The sequence below is a fragment of the Nuphar pumila genome, chromosome 5, assembly GCF_984573655.1.
Source record: "Nuphar pumila chromosome 5, dmNupPumi1.hap1.1, whole genome shotgun sequence".
NCBI lineage: Eukaryota > Viridiplantae > Streptophyta > Magnoliopsida > Nymphaeales > Nymphaeaceae > Nuphar > Nuphar pumila.
The window spans coordinates 3,450,218-3,471,039 of NC_143253.1; the positions used below are offsets into that span (position 1 = coordinate 3,450,218).

The 20,822-nt window shown below is 36.3% G+C and overlaps 1 protein-coding gene across 1 annotated transcript; it reads right to left on the reverse strand.

Moving 5' to 3' along the window:
• Positions 1 to 14,358: 14,358 nt before the first annotated feature.
• On the reverse strand, positions 14,359 to 17,597 carry LOC149836504 (tubulin beta-1 chain). Its single transcript, XM_090007025.1, has 3 exons — positions 17,160 to 17,597; positions 16,033 to 16,302; positions 14,359 to 15,342 (listed from the first exon to the last, which is right to left on the reverse strand). Exons 1-3 carry the CDS (start codon positions 17,551 to 17,553, stop codon positions 14,666 to 14,668), a joined length of 1,341 nt encoding a protein of 446 aa, XP_089863151.1. The 5' UTR covers positions 17,554 to 17,597; the 3' UTR covers positions 14,359 to 14,665.
• Positions 17,598 to 20,822: the final 3,225 nt, after the last annotated feature.

Consider the following 20,822-nt stretch of genomic DNA (forward strand, 5'->3'; position numbering starts at 1 on the left):
GGTACAAAAATATTGGTTATTTAATGCTGTTTGGATCATAATTGTCCTTATGAAGCAACTGACTATAAGTTGGGAGGTTGGGAGTTGGGAGACTTTGGTAGTTGACTGACCCTCGACCTCTCGCGCCGAGGACCCCATTATCATAGTTGTTGAGTGGAACCCATATTTACTTTTGTCATATATATATATATATATATATATATATATATATATATATATATATATATATATATATATATATACATGAGTCACCTTGGGGACGTTGCAGGTTCAAAACCCATTGGTAATAGTTGTATAACTGGTAGGGGTTTGCCTAACCCAGTTTGTCTTTTTAAAAATATATATATGAGAACTAATGTGTGAATCATGATTTTCATGAATTTTTTATTCTTTTCTCTTGAATCTAATGGTACGAATATGATCTCATTGGTTTTATAAGAACATGCTCTTGAAAGGACCAAGCTGTGGGGAATTGTTAAAGAATGGGAGCGGGGCAAATTCAATTTAGGGTCTTCTCTATTTGGTAGGGGTGCACAATGGGCCAAGCTAGCTCGGGTTTGACCCATTTAAACTCGGCTCAAACTTGTCCGATAAAATAAATGAGCTGAGCTTGAACAAGGGTTCAACTCGGTTTAGATAAACGAGCCAAGCTTGAACAGGTGATCCAGCTAGGTTAGGCTCGGTGCATATTTATATGAGGCATCAATTTTTATAATAAAATAACAAAATAGGTATTGTTTCAATAGTTTACCCGTCAGCCACTTGCTTGGGAGGCCGTGAGTTCAAATCCCATTTATGTTAAAGTAACCAACAACACCCTTTATCCGCAGCCAGCTCGAGCTAGACTGGACTCAGCTTGAGCTGGTTACATTAACATAAAAATAAAATAAAACAACACTATGAGGGAATGGGGTTTTACCCACAAAATTTTAAAAGAACACCAAAAAATTTATAACGAGCTGAGCCGAGCAAGCCCAAGCTCAGCTCTAACCCAGCTCATTTGTAACCCTACTATTTGGATGTTAAATCTATATATTTAATCACACTTAAAATTTAAGAAGCCTATTTGAATTTAAAAGTTTATATTAATTAAAAACCTTTTAAAATTAGAAAGTTTAAGCCATCAAAATTATAATCCCTTATCTATAAATAAATTAGAGATGTAGGAGATTAGAAAGACAAAGATATAATGTGGCAATTTTTAGTTTTTCTTACTTTATGTTATTTCTACCTTTTATATAGTTTAATTTACAGTTATTTCTATTTTTTCTAGATATTGTAGTTCGCAGTTTGATTATGATATCAAATCTGTGGGTTTCAAGAACAACCTTCCTAGGGCCGTGAATAAGGAATCCACAAGATAAAGGTTTTTAATAAACTTTCAAAGGTAGGTCGAAAAATAGTTAGCTAAAGGAAATAAAACTAAAGGAAATAAACCCATGTACTTGGGTAAGACACATGGGTTGTATTCCTACATTAAGTAAGATATAAATTTAGCTTACTAACCGCTGCATAATTGGGTGAGGACTTGTGAGTATGAAAATTTTATATTCATCATTAAATGAGGGTAAAAATCTTTCAAGATAAATTTTTTTTTTTTGGAGAATGACCCTGATATCGTTTTTATCTCACAACTTGTTAAAGTACCTTCCTTGTTGTAATAATAGTGACATCCCTTTGAAATGGACTTCCCTTTCATTTATGATCTTGTAGGTAGGGATGTCAACGGATCGAATGTATCCAATATCCGAACAGATTCTGGATCCGATTAGTCAGATTCGATTAAGAAAACTGAATCGGATTAGTAACTGGATTTGGATTACATGCAATTTTTTGATTCGGTATTAGTCTTTTCTCATTTGAATTTGAATTCGAATCCGAGTCCGATTGATAGGATTTGGTGGTTACATCCAACCCAAATCCAAACTGTGTACATCCCGGATCATAGCCTTTGACCCGAATCCGATCTGTGTCCATCCCGGCCATAGCCTTTTTTTTTTTTAACATCTTTGATAGGTCTCTTTTGTGACACGTTTTCATGTGCAACATGTGGGTGTTGTTTGTCAGCAGGGTATAACATAACTTTGCTTTATGTGAGGCCAAACTATGCACAAAAGAGGTGATGTGTGGCAAGCACTAACCAAAAGTAGCCCCAACTGGTTTTGGGAATGGGGCCTAGGCCGTTAGGCAGGCGGTCTAGGTTCAAATCTCATGGGCATTGCCTTTTGCGCAAGCCGAAACTGAGGGCAAGGGTAAGTTCAGAGAGTTAATTTTACGCTGCCAAGACAGTAAATAGCAAGTACGCATGCAGAACCAGCGCGGCTAGGTCTCTGATTCTGGGAGCGGTTTCTCCGTGTAAATGTAAAAAAAAAAAACTAAGCAAAAGTGGTCCACTGACTCTTATTATAAACCAGCAAAAGGTGAAGGCCTACCTCACAAGTCTAACAGAGGAAGAAATTAGAAAGCTACAATAACATCTGACACAAGTTGGGTGTGTTAGAGGCTTACAACACTAACGTGTTTGGGTCTATGTGATATTTTTAGGGTGTCCTTTTAAAGAGAAAATTATCACAGTATTTTCAAAATAACAGGATATTCTCGTCAAAATGTAAACAATGTGATTTTTCTCAATCTTTTCTTTTCATGGTTTTTTTTAAGGAAATGGCAGATTATATTTTTATATTTTTTATTTTTAACGGTTTACAAATATTTTTTTTTTGTCGATATTTTTGCCATTAACAACTTGAGAAACGTGAAAAGTTTTAAGATTCTCATGAGAATTGGCAACCGTTATTTTGCCGTTTTAAAGGTTTGTCTCTATGGTATGAACATGATGTTTCACAGTTTGACGCTTGTCCTACAAAATTTTCAATATCCAAATTTACCTTTTTCTTTTTAAGCATAGTTTTGTTTGGAGAGCGAATCAAGTGATCTGCCGAATCACTTTTAGAAAAGTGATTTTGCATCCTCACCGTACACAAGGACCATGAGGTCCTTGGGATGAAGCAATGGAGGGTGAAGATGTCAAATCACTTTCTTGAAGTGATTTGACAGATCACCTGATCTGCTCTTCCCACATATGCGACGGGTGTTAGAGTTTACTCAAATCTATCACTTGTACAGCCGATATTTTTGAAAATACCATGATTTTATAATTATATTTTCAAACGTTGATATACAACGAACAAAATTGTTATATTTATAAAATACTGCTTATTTTAGAAATACCATGTTTTCATCCCAATATCGATCAAATAAAAACAAAATTTGTAATATTCTTGATATTGTTATATTCGTATAGGTTTTTGTATATATTTTATACATATTTTCTTGAGATTTTTCTCAAAAAACCATAATTTTCAAAACATCACAATATTTTTTCCTCGACGGGATTTTTGACATTGGCACGGACCCTAACCTTCAGAACAGTCTGCTTGATGCTTAGATTTGATCTCGTCTTGCACCAAAATTAGGGGTGTCAATAGGTCAGGTATGACCCGATTCCAACACATATTGGATCCAATAGGATCCAAGATTGGTAATAAAGAAGGAGGTCTGATTAAGAATTCAACTCGGACTCAAAAGTAGGGTTGCAAACCTGTCAGATTCAGGATGAAGCTTTAGAAATTTTGCCTGTGTCGGATCCAATCCGATCCGACTCCCCAATGTATTTACTGATCCGAAATACGAACCGTTTGCAACCCTACTCAAAAGGTCTGATTAGTATGTAGAGCTAGGTATGTTTTATGAAATTTCATACCAGACTCTTCTCCAACCTGAGCTCTAATTAAGATGTGCAAATTTTCAATGTAAAAAATATTAAAGGCATTATTTTACTAGGTACGAACAGGGTTTGGTTTTTGTAATCCTTATAACACTCGGGTAATGGTTTTCTACAGTAGGTTCAGTCAGACCCCAGCCTTGACCCGGTGCCGGCACCTCAAAGTCAATTTGGAGTCGGGGTTCACCCAAGTCTGGTGAAGGTGACACTCCTAACTGGAATGGTTTCATAAATATTTTTCACATTTTTTATGAAGGATGAATAATATTGAAAAAATGTAATATTTTCAAAATATCACTGCTTTATCCTAATATTAATGCACTAACAACGAATTTCATATTTTTTTATTTTTAAACTTATTAATGATTAACATTTATATTATTATACGCACCAATATTTTTCCAAGGTTTTTTTAAAAAAGCCGATTTTTCAAAATATCATGAGATTGGACCTTGCCAATTACGAGATTTCTGTCATTCATCCACAATAGTAAACAAAAACTTATATTTAACACAGAGGTGGTATCCCATGTGGTAAGCGGGGTCCTGTGTCAAGCTGAAGGCCCAGGATCGAATCCCTCAGCCACATGGACCGCTGTTGTTCTGGTAGGGGTCTGCCCATTGCCTAATCCTAGCTTGCCTTTCAAAAAAAAACAAAACTTATATTTGATAATGAGACTTGATTTTTTCTTTTCTCGGATAACTGAGAAAAAAAATGCCTTGCTCACCCAAAGGACGCATACCTGTGGGTTTTGAACTTTGTTATGTCCAATCAGCTTGGTATTCTCGTACTGGATTTAGGGATGGCAGTGGACCGTGGTGGAGGCGGGGGACAAGGTCTTCACCCCCGCCTCGTCTCAAAATTTTGCCCTTCATCCCCTTACGGGTTTTGATTTTAACCTCCATCCCTGATCCATTCCTCGTTTCATATCCTCCATCCTCAGTCCAAATGGGGGTGAGGCAGGGCGGGGCGGGGCAGGGCCCTGTTTTCTTTATGCTGCTGCTGCCTTCCACCATTAAAGGAAAGAGATGAAAGAGAGGAGAGAAATGGGAGCTTCGATAGAGGAAAGAGAGATATGAGAAAAGGTTTTATGTTTGGGTTAGGAATATATATATATATATATATATATATATATATATATATATATATATATATAATGGTATAATAGTAATTTCCATAACGAGAATCGGAGGAGGCAGGGCAGGACGGTGAGGGGGCAAGAGTAAGTTCATCTCCACATAGGTTTTGATTTTAACCTTCATCCCCAGTTCATTCCCCGTTTCATGTCCTCCATCACAGGTCCAAACAGGGCGAGGACCAAGGATTGATTCAAGTACAATCAGTAGGGATATCAATGAATCGGATTTTATCCAATATTTGACCGAATTCAATTTAGTTTAGATGCATTTGATAAGCCAAAGCCATATTTGATTATAATAAGATGTGGATATGGTTTTGACTTTTTGCAATCAAATCTGATAAAATATCCTAATTTGATAGATATCCTAATCCGTTTACATGTAAAAAAGGGGATATGGACTGAGCTTTTCACCATCAGAATCTGATTCTGTTTAGCCAATATACGATTAGCCTGGTATTAGCCACATCCAATCCGTTTACATCTCCAACAATCAGAAACCGCTTATGCACAGTATAGTCACTCATCTTGGGTAGCTGATAGGGACGAGATGAGTGTCTGGTCGGCTCAGGGTGAAACTCCAGTGGCCTTTTGGGCGCATGAGAAGTCCTGGCTCGGGCTACTTGGATCTTATTTGATCCAGCCAAAACCAAGCATTTTGGATGGGCAATAAGGTAGGGCTGGGAAATGAACCAGCAGCTCACAGATTGGCTTGGTTTGGCTTGCCCGAAGCTCATTCATGTTCGTAAAATGAGCTCGGCAAGACAAGCTGCTCGCAGCTCGTATAGTGCAGATGAGCCCAGTATGAACAATAGGTGTTCGTTTCGGCTCGGCTTGTGAAGGCTTGTATAATATATATATACGGAGAATATGTCACAAAAAGTGACCAATGGGGCTCCGCTTGTCTGGTAGGAGCAGTTGGGACGTTGCAGGTTCAAAACCCAAAGGTATAGTCGTATAACTGGTAGGGGTCTGTCTAACCCCAGCTTGCCTTTCAAAAAAAAAATGTCACAAAAAGTGTGTTTGGTTTTTTGGTCACGGCTCGCCTAGACACAAGCCCAAGCCCGAGCTGGGTCCAATGGTAAAAGAGCCGACCCCGAACACACTGTGTTCAGTTCGTTGGGCTAATTTACCAGACCTACATGCAGGTCCATCAGCTGCAGACGCAGGTTGGACTTGGGCCGAGCTCAGGTGACACCAAAGGGCCTAATCTGGCCTGGGTAAAATCAGAACCAACACTAGGCCTGGTCTGGCTCACATTGTGCTCAAGCTTAGGCCTAGGGCTGGAAATGAGATGAGCCAGTTATAGCCCAGCTGGTAAAGTGCTTGTTCGAACCCATGAAATAGGCTAGGCAAACTGAACATGAACAATGAGGGTTAGACTCGGCTGGTATAGGCTCATTATATATATATATATAGTGAGGGTAGCTACGCAATTGCATTGGTTGTCCATCGCAGGGTGTGATGGATGGCCACAAAAAAAACCTGCAAAAAGGGGCAAAACTGTCACTAAAGGTCTCAGTGAAAACTGTTTCCTTTAGCGGGGTAAAAAAAATTGTTGCTAAAGGTCCCAGCAGAAACTAGAACCTTTAGCAACGGTAAAAAAAAAGGCTTTTAGCATTTTTTGCATTGGAAACGGCCAGCGCAATTGCACAGGTAGCTACCACTCTCTCTCTCTCTCTCTCTCTCTCTCTCTCTCTCTCTCTCTCTCTCTCTCTCTCTATATATATATATATATATATATATATATATATAGAGAGAGAGAGAGAGAGAGAGAGGAGGAGGATCGTCCTATCCTTCTTTGTTAGGACATTCTAAAAATCATATTTTCAAGTATTTTTTTGCTCAATATGTAACATTAGATGTGTTTATAATTGTTTATTCAATAGGGAGCATGTATTTTATTAAGGTTTTTATGCTCAAATGTGTACTTAAAGAGGTAAAAAAACAACAGTTCATATTATACTAAATTTGATGATAAAATATTTACATTTTTACATCAAATCAATTTGAAAGAAAGTTTTTGTTTATTACTAAATAAGTAATGGTAAACATATCTAACAGTTCTTATCAATAAAAAAATACTTGAAAGTAGGCTTTTTAGAAGGTCCTAACAAGATCTAATAAAATACAGTTAGGACCATCATCTCTCATGTATATATATATAGTTGGATAAGGAAACCCCCCCACCCCCACCACCACAACCACAATGACGGCACATTGGTGGGCCTCCAATTGGTAAAACCCTTGAGGTTTCCCCTACCCACGAGGGAGTACACCTAGCGTCAACCTTGCGGCAAAGGACACTACCCATGGGTTTCAAACTTGTGATGTCTCGTCAACTTGTTGACAATTCATAAATCACCCCTACCAGATGAGTGAAACCTAGGGGTTATGGCTCAAAACTTCCTAAGTCTTTCATGTTTTTTTTATATTTCCTTAAGTTTGTGAGTTCTTTGTCTTTCCTACAAGTTTAGTCTCATATTGAAAATTTATAGAAACTTTTTTTTATCCGTATATAAAAGAGTGGTGCCTTAAAGGACAAGGCCCTCAAGGGCATTAGATCTTGAGCTTGTGCATCCCTTGGACCTTAGAACTTAAGCTTGAATTTGGACTTTTGACTTGAGATTGGCCTATCTTTTTAGTATTGGGATGGATTTAATCTTCAAACCTAAAATCAACCTTTGACCAAGTGTTAAAACTGTCATTGACTTTGCATTGAATATTCTTCGGATCTTTTCATTAGACCATGCCTAACATTTTTGCATGTGACATTAATGGTCTTTAACGGTCCACCAGTCATCCTTGGTTTTGACCGTTGATTTCTTGACCCATCTTGGATGGTCTTGCTTTAGACCCAATCTTCACCTTTTTGGTCCAAAATAGGCATCCCTCTCTTCCTAACCGATTGGACATTCATGGTTGATCATTTGACCAGCCATAAACCATTATTGTGGTTCATTTGGACCCATTAAAAGCCTCTTTATAGCCTTTATGGGTAGCCTGAGGGTTGGGGCCTATATAAACCCTAATTGTCTCTCATTTCTCTTGTCCCTCATCACTCTCCTCTTCTCCTCTCTCTCTCTCACTCTCTTTTATTTCGGTTTTGGAGTTCTTGTTTGGATCAGCATTTAGTTGCCATTCATATCCATACCTAAGATCCAAATCGGATTGTGGTTTGAATCGGTACCTAAGATCCATAATCAGTTACAGTTCATATCTAAATCTAGTTGCATTTTGAATCCATACATGCTTATTGTTTCGATCTATACCCACTTACATATAGGATCCATACTTATATTTGAACTTAGGATCCATACTCAAATCGAGCCTGAATCTTCCTATCCTAGTCAAGAGGTTGTTCAATGTATCTCGTGTCAAGATTATCGATCTCACCCTGTGCATGGTGTGGGCTGATTTTTTGCAAGAAGGAAAAAGCTCGATTGTATAATGGGAGTATAGTTGCTCGAGTACCCATTAAATCGAAGACTTGATCCTAAGTGGGGAAACTATCGCTTGAAAGATAGCAAGTGCACATGTGTGCCTCTGAGCGTACCTAATTCAAGCTTAATTGTTAGACCCAAGTGAAGCATAATTTTCCAACAATTTTCAAATGATAAATTTACATATGACAATCATGAAAGTTGAAAATCAAGATCCGCCCAAATTGTCCTAGTTTGATGACACTAATTTCAAAAGGTGGCAACACAAAGTGCTCTTTGTCCTCATCATTGCAAATGTGGTATACGTGCTCATGAAGGACTGTCTCAGAGAATAAGAAGACAAAACCATTGTTGAAAATCGAAATAGACAAAAGTGGATGCAGGATGACTTCATATGTTGCGAACATATACTGAATGTTCTTTCAAACACCCTGTTCGACCTCTACTCAAAAGTCAACATGACAAAGAAATTGTGGCAAGCCCTTAAAAGCAAGTACAAAATAGAAGATACAGAAAATCGTAAGTTTTTTGTTAATAAATATATAGATTTCAAATTCTTCGATAATAAGTCACTGCTACCTCAAGTCCATAAGATGTAGATCTTTGCTAATCAAATCAAATCTGAGGGTATGAACCTTGGTGAATCATTCATGGTGGCTACAATCATTGGTAGATTGCTCACATCTTAAAAAGATGATCGAAATGAATTAAAACATAAGAATGAAGTGTTTACTTTATAACAGCTTCAATATCATAGAATCGAGGAGGAAGCTCAATCTCATCTTAGAATCAAGGAGAAAGCTCGATCTCAAGATAAAAAAGATGATATGAAAGAAGTTTGTGTTAAAGTAAATATGATTGAACACAAACCAGGTTTAAACCCAAACATGATTAAACGCAAACCAAAGTTCAAACCCAGATTTAAAAAACAAGAACAAGACATCTAAGTTCATTGCTAAGAAGAAAAATTATGTTTTTTTGTTATACTTGTGTTAAGTTGGGTCACTATGTCAGAGAATGCTGACACAGGAAGAAATTTCAAGGCAATAATGCTAATAAACTCGATGATAACCTAGTGGTTGTAGTTATTGAGATATGATATTCATGATTAATTTGGATAAAGGGTAGTACATGAATTTTAGATTAATGATTCATTCGTGCAATGATAGAAGTATGTTCAAAATATACAAAACTGTGAAAGAAGACCATAAGATCTATATGAGAAATAGACATGAATCTATGGTTGATGGAAAAAAAAAGTGTGAAACTTTATTTCACCTCTGCAAAATGTTTTACCCTCCAAAATGTGTATCACGTACCTACCATCACGAAAAATCTTGTATCTGCTTATAACTCATAATTTCAAAGTTGTTATGAAATCCAGCAATATTATACTGTCGAAGAACCACAAGTTTGTAGGCAAAGGTTACTCCACCAATTGGTCGTTTAAGCTTAATTTGATCAATAAAGTTGATCTACTTATGTTTATATGCTTGACTCAAATGATTTATGACAAGTTAATTATAAGTCTTTGAGAAGCAGGGGTAACTTAAGACTTATTCCTATATGCAAAACTGAACATGTTAGAAAATATGATGTTTGTATTCAAGCAAAGTTTGCGAAAAAGTCATTTCAAAGTGTTGAAATATCTTTCAAACTACTAGACTTAATACATGGTGATGTATGTGATTTGAAAAAAACTCCAACTTGTGTGGGTAATAATTAATTTATAACTTTTATTGATGATTTCTCAAAATATGTTTATGTTTATCCCATGAAAACAAAAGATGAATCATTTGAAAATTTAAAGTTTTTCAAAGAAGAGGGTGAAAGCTTCAATAATTACAAAATAAAGTCTTTTAGATATGATAGAGAAGGTAAATATTTATCAAATTGGTTCATTAAATTTTATATGATTAATGCAATACATAGACAAAACATTAGTCCATATACTCAACATAATGGTGTAGTTGAACGTAAGAATAAGACTCTAATAGATATCGTTAATTCAATTCTTATAAGTTCTGGTATATATTATAATTTATTGAATGATGCATTGCTTAGTTCATGTCATATCTTAAATAGAATTTCATATTATAGGTCTAACACTACACTGCATGAACTTTGAAAATATAAAAAATCAAATTTAAATGATTTAAAAGTTTGAGGTTGTATTGCTTATTTAAAGCTTATTGAACCAAAATTAACCAAACTTTGTCCAAAAACCAGAAAATGTGTTTTCAAAATAGTATGACATAAATTTATGAATATTAAAACCAAAGTGATTTTAGAATCTATCCAAGCTAAATTTAGTAACGATTTAACTTTAAAATCACTTGAAACTCCAAAAGTCATTGAAAATAATTCAAAAAAAAATTTGTGAGCCTGAAATCCTGAAATTTGAAAAAGTAAAATCTAGAAAAGCAAAAGATTTCGGTTATGATTTTCATCTCTACGTGATAGATAGAAAACTTGTTTCTTTTTTTAAAGTTATGGCGTCTCCTAGTGCTCCTTAAAAAGAAGTTATAGAGAGTGAGTTAGATTCTATCATAGAAAATAAAACTTGTATTTTGGTTGATTTACCCACTGGTTTTAAACCCTTGAGATGCAAATGGACTTTCAAGAGAAAACTTTGAACTGATGGTTCTATTGAAAAATTTAAAGCTAGACTTTTAGCTAAAGGTTTTAAACAAAAATCTGAACTTGATTATTTTGATACCTATGTTCCTGTAAGTAGGATTGCATCTATTAGAACTATGCTTGCTTTGGCATCAATTTATAATATTGAAATTCATCAAATTGATGTAAAAACTATTTTTTTAATGGTGTCTTAGAAGAAGAAATTTATATAGAACAACCGAAAGGTTACATAACACTAGGTCAAAAAAACAAAGTTTACAAACTCTTAAAGTCATTGTATAGTTTAAAACAATCACCTAAACAATGACATGAGAAATTTGATAAAATAATCATTATAATTAATTACTGATAAATGCATATATAGCAAAGTAGAAGGTAATCATATTATAATTATTTGTCATTATGTGGATGACATGTTAATCATGACCAATAATGTAGAATGCATAAATAATACCAAAAGTTTTCGTTCATCTAAATTTGACATGAAAGATATGGGTTTAGTTGATATTATACTTGGTATTAAATTTTTTAAACATCAAAATGGTTATGCATTAACTCAATCTTACTATATTGAAAAAAATCAAGAAAATATAATAATTATGATTGTAAGCTTGTTGCTACTTCGATTAATCATAATGTTAAATTATCAATTAACATTGAAAGAAGTACATCTTTAATTAGAGTATGCAAGTATTATTGAAAACCTAATATATGCTATGAATGAAACTAGACTAGACATAGCTTTTAGCATGAATAAGTTGAGTCGATGTACTAGTAATTCAGGACAAGAGCATTGAGATGTTATATATTGAGTCCTGAAGTACTTGAGAGAAATGCTAAATTATGTAATATTCTATGAGAAAGAACTTGTTGTATTTGAACTCGTTGTATTTGAAGGCTACAGTGATGCAAATTGAAATTCTGATTCCAATGAATTATAATCTACAAGTGGTTGGATATTTACCCTTTGATCTAGAGTAATTGCTTGAAGATCTAAGAAGCAAATTGTGATAATACAATCTATAATTAAAGTAGAGTTAATAGCACCAGCATCTACTAATATAAAAGTTGAGTGACTAAGAAATCTCTTAACGGAGATACCATTCAGAGATAAGCTTATACCCTTGATGGCTATGTGTTGTGATAGTCAAACAGCTATATACAAAACGGGAAGTAATATTTATGATAGAAAATTTAGACATGTCAGTCTAAATCACAATTATGTGAATAGTTTACTCAAGCAAGGAATAATCTCAATTGAATATGTGATTTTTTTTTAAAACTTAGTAAATCCATTGACAATGACTTTCTCAAGATATCGACTTTAAGACATTGAGGGAAATGGGATTAAAGTCTATAAAAGCAATCACCGTGCATAAAAATGCAACCACATGATAAAGGTCAAATCATGTTGAGTGATTCAATGAAAAGAATAAGTCTCTGAGTGATTGGATTGAGCACTTAATATTTTTTTTTATTTCTATTGTGTACGAAAGTTGAGTTCAAATTGAACTCTTAATAAGATCCATATACCATATAGCTGGGGTGTTTCAAACAGGTTTACATCCTTAATGAACTTACCGATGTGAGTGTGAAGGTAAGAGTCACCTATTATAAAACTTGGACTTTGTCTCTAGAGCACTCATGAAACTACGATACAACATAGGACCCTTAATGTGTGACTTCTATATATTGCTAAACCCACTTTGACCATCTGAAGTGAAAGTACGTGCTACGATATTTGGAAGGTCAATTAGGATTTTTAATTCAAAGTTAACATTATTGAGATCCCAGACTAACTAAGACTAAATAACACTAACGTGAATATTCAAACCCAAAAAGTACCTTCACTTATACATTGAATCTTCGTGAATAGCCTCTATAGTCTTTTTCATAGTTTTAATCCACGATGAAGATTGTTGGAGTTATGGCTCAAAACTTCCTAAGACTGTTATGTTTTTTTCTTATTTTCTTAAGTATGTGGGTTCTTTGTCTTTCCTACAAGTTTAGTTTCATATTGAAAATTATAGAAACTTTTCTTGTCCTTATATAAAAGAGTGGTGCCTTAAAGGGTAAGGCCGTCAAGAGCATTAGATCTTGAGTTTGTGCATCTCTTTATTCTTGAACCTTAAACATTTGATCTTGAATCTTTTGATCTTAAATCTTTGAGATTGATCATTGACCCTTGACTCATCTTGAATGGTCTGGTCTTTGCCAGGATCATTTTGGACTCAATCTTTACCCTTTTGGTCCAAAATGGGCACCCCTCTCTTCCTAATTGTTTGGTCATTCATGGTTGGCCATTTCAATAACTACGGTGCTTTATTATGGTTTGTTTGAACCCATTAAAGCCTTCTTTATTGCCTTTACGAGTGACCTAAGGGTTGGGGCTCGTATAAACCCAGCTCTCTCTCATTTTTCTCATCCATCGACACTTACCTCTCTCTCTCTCATGGGATATACGTATTATGGGTTTTCAAATAAAGTACGATGTATAGTTATGGAGTGAACACAAGATGTTGCAGCAATGTTGAGAACCAATTATTTTCTTTTCTCAAGAGCTAAATTTGGATATATTAAATCCAATCTTATCGTTATTGTGTGAAATATAGTCTTATCGTTATTGTGTGAAATATAACATGCTTGAGGTTTGAACCCAAGTTTAAAAAAGTTTTAACTGACGATTTTAACAAGAAAAAAAAGTTTTAATTTTCACATGTTTTATGAGTTACAAAACTCAATATAACCTCAACACGAACCACCTTGAACAACTTCTTGACTAGGATAGGAAGATCCAAATTGAGTATGGATCCTAAGTTTAGATGAGTATGGATCCAATATATATGTGGGTATAGATCCAAATAATAAGCAGGTATGGATCTGAATTATAACATGATCTAGATATGAACGAACCACATCTAAATCTTAGGTATGAATATGAAATGCATTCGAATTTGGATCTTAGGTATGGATCTAAACGACAATTGGATCTAAATTTTAGGTATGGATCTGAACTACAACCGAATCTCTGGATTCAAACAGGAACTATGAAACCCAAAATAGGAGAGAGAGCAGAGCTCGTGGGAGAGAAAGATCGCTCTTGGAATTTTAAAAACTTGTTTTGCCCGTACCATTGTTTGGCAAGAAATTGTTACTCATTCCAGCATCTACACTAATAGAGAAGCATATGTTACCCGCGGTTAGTCATGTCAAAACAAGCACATCAAAGATTCACCTGAAGAGGAGGCAGGCATATGTTACCCGCGTCATCCCAGCGTAGAACTATGAACAAAAACAATAGCAAATAATATCAATTGTATACGCTACAGACCCCAATCCAAGAGCATTGACGCTTATTTTTCAATCTCAAAAGGGTCTCATATGCTTTGCAAGAGTTTCAGAGGCTTTCAAATACTAACAAAAACTACATCGAAACATGTCTCAGGTCTGCAATCAAGAAATACCACGTCTAGAACTCAAACCAAACCATCAAAAAGCAAATGCAAATCTACAGAGAGAAAAGGACTTTCTACCAACTTACTTTTTAGGGTCCTCAGAGACAGCTAGAGAATCAGTAACCCTTCATAGAGTACAAGATATAGACGACAGAGAACTTCAGGTAGGCTTTACCTCTTCTCCCACTATCTCAGACTCACTTTGTCCTCACATTTCTGGTGCCTCCACCACCTCTTCCTCCTCATCATACTCCTCATCAGCAGTAGCATCCTGGTACTGCTGGTATTCAGAAACCAAATCATTCATATTACTCTCAGCCTCAGTGAACTCCATCTCATCCATACCCTCACCAGTGTACCAATGAAGGAAAGCCTTCCTCCTGAACATGGCCGTGAACTGCTCGCTCACCCTTCTGAACATTTCCTGAATTGAAGTTGAATTGCCAATGAAGGTGGAGGCCATCAACAAACCTTTAGGTGGAATATCACACACACTGGACTTCACATTGTTGGGTATCCATTCCACAAAGTATGAAGAATTTTTGTTCTGGATATTGATCATCTGCTCATCCACCTCTTTTGTGCTCATTTTGCCCCTAAACATGGCAGAGGCAGTGAGATAGCGTCCATGACGAGGATCAGCTGCACACATCATGTTTTTGGCATCCCACATCTGCTGTGTGAGCTCAGGGACAGTTAGTGCCCTGTACTGCTGTGAGCCCCTTGAGGTGAGGGGAGAAAATCCAACCATGAAGAAATGTAGACGCGGGAAGGGGATAAGATTCACAGCAAGCTTACGCAGGTCGGAGTTCAGCTGGCCAGGGAACCTCAGGCAGCATGTCACCCCACTCATTGTGGCAGAAATTAAATGGTTAAGGTCACCAACTGAACCCAAAAAAAAGGATTAAGTGAGAAGGAAAATGACAAGCATCACATTAAAAATAAAAGGCAATCATTCTAACTCTCTTATTAATTTTTTCATCTGCTAGAAATCTGATAATCCACCCAAATTGATAAAATAGATCAGAAAAATAACAAACCAAATCTATGAAAAAAGAGCCATTCACCAACTATACACATTATCATGGTGTAGGAAACTTAAAATTTTAGCCAAAAGCAGGAGATTCGTGCAGATTGAGATCATTCAGTTCGTTCACAAATCCCTACACTAATTTCAGCACCAATAAATGAGTGAACTTTTAAAGGATTCTTCAAAATCATCCAGCAAAAATGTCACTCACAGTTTACACAATCAAAAAGGTGCACTGCACTCATACAAGTATAAACAAATCTCACCTACTACATTGAAAAATACCTAAGGACCAAACAAGTTGTATGTTCATGAAACATTACATTTATACTTTGCAGAAAATGCTATCAAACGATTCAAAGAAATCTATTGCAAATTAATTTAAAAGTGAACCAATGAAACAAGTCATCATGCCCAAGTGAATGCAGATGAAATAGATAACAGTTGGACAAACACACCAAGAACCATAAAAGGCAAAAATAAATAAATTATGCAGACATTCAGAGAAATACAATGATGAAAACAGATAAAGTGTAGTTACTTACAACTGGGGGTCGTAAGTTTCAGAGTCCTGAAGCAAATGTCATAGAGAGCCTCGTTGTCCAAAACCATGCATTCATCTGCATTTTCCACTAACTGATGAACAGAAAGAGTTGCATTGTAGGGTTCAACCACAGTATCAGAAACTTTTGGCGATGGAAACACCGAGAAAGTGAGCATCATGCGATCCGGATACTCCTCTCTGATCTTTGATATTAACAGGGTTCCCATTCCCGATCCAGTTCCACCACCAAGAGAGTGACAGACCTGAAACCCTGATCAACAAAAAACAAAGCAGAAAAAAACAATGAGCGAGACATGATCCCCGAAAATTCCAAACAAAAACACCGAACAAGCGTAGACTCGTAGCTCCATATGTAGGAAATCTGATATGGTGAACAAGATGGACAAAAAATGCATGGTGAAAAGACAAGATCTGCACTCCAATCAACATCTTTGCCTTTTAATCTTAAGGAATACTTTTAAAGGAAAAGCATCGTAACAGATAAAACTTTGTACACACTCTCATCAACAAGAAGAAAATTCTTTAGTAGGAAGAATAGAGAAAAAGTTAAGCACAAGTAGACAATAAGGATGTCGAAATTCCAATCCAGGGGAATTTTCACCTTTATTTATGCCATATGAAATCGAGCGCATACAATCAAGACCAGGAAAGAAAGAAACAAAAAACGGAATACCTTATCATCGCAATGAAACCCTAGAACGAGGGAGGAAACATAGCGAAGGAATTATTCATTTTGGCCCAAAATAGCTTCCTTACCTCGAATTCAAGAAAACAGAGGAAGAAATTCCTTAAATGAAATAAAACAAGGAAAGATCGCAATTCATTTCAGCAACAAACACAAACAATTTCCCGATCATCAATATACGATATATAAACCCTTGATTTTAACTGATGCAAACAACTAAACAAGCGATCCACGTTTCCGACATGCGGATTTTAACCCAGAGATGTATGAACAGAGATGGGAACCTCCGAAACCAAAGCCAGGAATACTAGACCTGATAATCCTTAAGCAAAAATAGTAACACTCCTTCATTTCTTTGCCGAAAAAGAAAAAAGGACTAGATCAAGAGAGCCTAAGAATCCTAGGGTAAGATCTATGCATACCTTGAAGGCAATCGCAGTTCTCGGCCTCCTTACGCACGACGTCAAGCACGGAGTCGATGAGCTCGGCGCCCTCGGTGTAGTGCCCCTTAGCCCAGTTGTTTCCAGCGCCGGACTGGCCGAAGACGAAGTTGTCCGGCCGGAAGATCTGGCCGTATGCGCCGGTGCGGACGCTGTCCATGGTGCCGGGCTCGAGGTCCATGAGCACCGCGCGCGGCACGAACCGCCCGCAGCTCGCCTCGTTGTAATAGACATTGACTCGCTCGAGCTGCAGATCGGACGTCCCGATGTAGCGCCCCGTCGGATCGATGCCGTGCTCGTCGCAGACGACCTCCCAGAACTTCGATCCGATCTGGTTCCCGCATTGCCCCCCCTGAACGTGGAGAATTTCTCTCATTTTCCTCCGATTTTCTTCTGACTTTCCCCCTTCTGATATATATATATATATATATATATATATATATATATATATATATATATATATATATATATAGAGAGAGAGAGAGAGAGAGAGAGAGAGAGAGAGAGAGAGAGAGATAAGTTGCAGAGAGGAAAATTGAGGGATTATTTTTCCTCTTCTTTGTTTTTTCCCGCGCGCGACGGGAAAATGGAGCAACGGTGAAAGATGATAGAGGGCGAAGAGTTTATATAGGGTGCGGGAGGGAGATCTGACGGTGGAGAGTCGTTCCCTCGCTTTTTTTTTTGATGTGATCGGACGGTCCTCCTTGTTTTGTTCCGAAGGCCAAGGGTGCGTTTTTCTTCAACTGACTTACTCTTTGGTCGCGGTCACAAAAGGCGTTGGATTTTGTGAGATGACGAAAATAGGTTGGTGGGTATCCTTGGGGAGTGGATGCGTGAGGACGGTGCACATGTAGTTTGCATGAGTATATGTTGTCTCGACCACACCTTGTACCGGTAAAATGGATAGAAATTGATCGGAACGCCGATCCAAATTCGTTTTATCATTCAAGGGAATGGATCTTAAAAATACAATTTAAGTATCTATTTGATTGGATTCAGTATACGTGGTCTTACACATTCTTGGATTTGGAACACACAACACTTCTTGTTCAGTCGAAACAACTATACTAAGCCCTGTGTTGTTTCAACTGAACAAGAAGTTGTGTTCCTTTTATCCAGAGTTTGAGTTTTAAGTTGTGTGGACAGCTTGGACACATATGGATAATGGTTGGATAAATTTGTTTTAGATTCACACGACTAGATCCACCCAACCACATGAATGTTTTAACATGTTTATTATGGATTTTAGCCCTGAATATGAATCTTAGATTGAATTAAAAAACTAAAAAAGTTTAAAATTTGAGTAATTTGAGAAAAAATAAGAATTGGTAATTTTTTATATATAAATGCTTTGATTAGTGTCATATTTAATCTAATTATAAAAGTTTATTAAAAATTTATAGATCTCAAATTGGATCCAAATATGAAAAGATGTTTAAATTTTGGGTAAATTTGAGAAATAAACAAGAATTCATATTTTTTATATACAAATACAACAAACATAAATAAATCATAAAACCCTAAAATGTAAGAAAATAAATCATGACTAAATCATAAAATGAACCAAAAACCTTAAACTACAAGAAAAATAAACCATAAAATTAAATAAATCATAAAAACTATAAAATTAAATATAAAAAGCCCTAATTCAAACCCTAATAAAAATATACCAAAGAAAAATAATTCGAATAAAATACAAGAAAATCCCTAATCAAATTAAGTATAAGAAGCCGTAATTTAAAAAAATTGATTCAAACCCCCAATCAAAGAAAATCAAAGAAAAAAACTCCTAATCAAATCAAATAAAAAACTCAATAAAAATAAATAATAAAAGCTCTAATTAAAGATATTATATTAAAAGCCCTAATATGTGAAAAAAATATAATCAATAAAAATCAAAGAAAAAATCCTAATCAATGAAAAAAAAACTTACTCAAAGAAAATCAAAGGGAAAAAATTAATAAAAGAAGAAGAATGAAGAACAAAGAATAAGGGAAAGAGAGAGAGAAAGAGCTTGTGGCCATGCCACCGGCGGCTGCACAAGAGAGAGAGAGGAGGGATGAGACCCCTCTTAGCTCAAGCATTTTTTTTTTCCGTTCAAACTGGCATTCACTAGGGGTGGCAATCGGGTCGGGTTGGCGGGTCGTGTCGGCAGGTCAGCATACCTCAACACGAACCCAACCCGTTTATTAAACGGGTCAGCTGTGGCAAACACAAACCCGACCCATTTATTAAAAAGGTAACCCGACACGACACGATTAACCCGTTTAATAAACGGGTCGGGTCGGGTAAACGGTTTTGCGGGTCAGTTCGGGTAAACGGGTTGACCCGCCCGCCTAACCCGTTTATTAAACGGGTCAGTCGGATTGGCATACCCCTAACACAAACCCGACCCGTTTAATAAACGGGTTATGTGGGTCGACTCATTTACGACACAAACCCGTTTAAACCAAACCCGAACCCGGCTAAGAAGCGGGTTGGCGGGTCGTGTCAGATTTTGCCACCCCTAGCATTCACAGCGTCATGTTCTCCTCGTAACAGAGGGGGGCACCGTTCCACGAACATGCATTTGGCATGTCGGTCGCGTCCAACGTTTGATGGGCATTGCATCTCGCACATCTGTGACGGTTCATCAAACACCCCCTTAGGTATTGCTTTTGTTCAATTCATGTACATAGCACAGCTGTTATCAATTGTAGTACAGCTAGCCTTAAATTAATAGTGACATGCTGGTGGTGCTGTTGGCGATTATGACATAATTAATTTGAGTATATCAAACATTCTATGTCAAGTTGAAGGGACATCACAAGATCGAAACCCACATCGTTCCTTAAATCAAGGTTGAAGCTGCTGGGTGTACTCCCCTGTGAGCACGGGGGATTTCAAGGGTGTTGCCAACAGGAGGCCATCCAATGTGCGGTCAATGATGGGGGAGGGGAGTTTTCCCTTTGATTATCTAAAAAATAAAAATATAATTTTTAGGTGGCTTAAGCAGCTAACAGAATATCACTATATTTTTGCAATTATCATTAAAAATATCACAATATTTGTCACATAGCACAATGTACAAATTAATAAAATTTGGCAATTGTTCAGGATATGTGGCCTGGTGCATAACAAAAACAATCCTATCCTCTGGCACGTGACATGAGAGGATCTATGTTGATCCCACCCGTCTAACTGATGCATCCAGTTGATAGTATGGACTAATTCTAACTGTTGGCTGGATGGCCTGGATTGAATGTAGGATGGATTCCTCATATTTCTGATGATGGCATCCATTCTCAGGTGCATAACCAGCCATAGTAAATACTCGACAACATTAGTGGCCAATATTGGTGATACTTTGGAAGAAATGCAAAAAAATTAAAAAGGCATACTTAGGTCACCATTTTAAACGGCCAAATATTGCAATAATTGTTGTTAAGATGTAAATGTTATTGGTTTTTTCTTAATGGATCAATTATTTTTGTATATTTTTGTTTTTATTTTTTTCAGACCTATATATATATATATTTTTAAATTTACTTACTTTTACCCACAATTTTAGGATAAAAATGCAAAAAACATGCATGAAAATTTTCAATTTCTCACAAGAATTTGACTGCCATTACTTTACGTTTTAAGTTTTTTTTTCTTTCAAAT

Bases quoted from the DNA above. Each gene is read 5' to 3' on its own strand.
- LOC149836504 (XM_090007025.1), bottom strand. From the start codon at position 17,553: ATGAGAGAAATTCTCCACGTTCAGGGGGGGCAATGCGGGAACCAGATC. The intron at 16,303-17,159 runs GTATGCATAGAT...TTTGTTGATCAG, and splicing joins GAACTGCGATTGCCTTCAAG to GGTTTCAGGTCTGTCACTCT. The intron at 15,343-16,032 runs GTAAGTAACTAC...TTTTGGGTTCAG, and splicing joins GAAACTTACGACCCCCAGTT to TTGGTGACCTTAACCATTTA.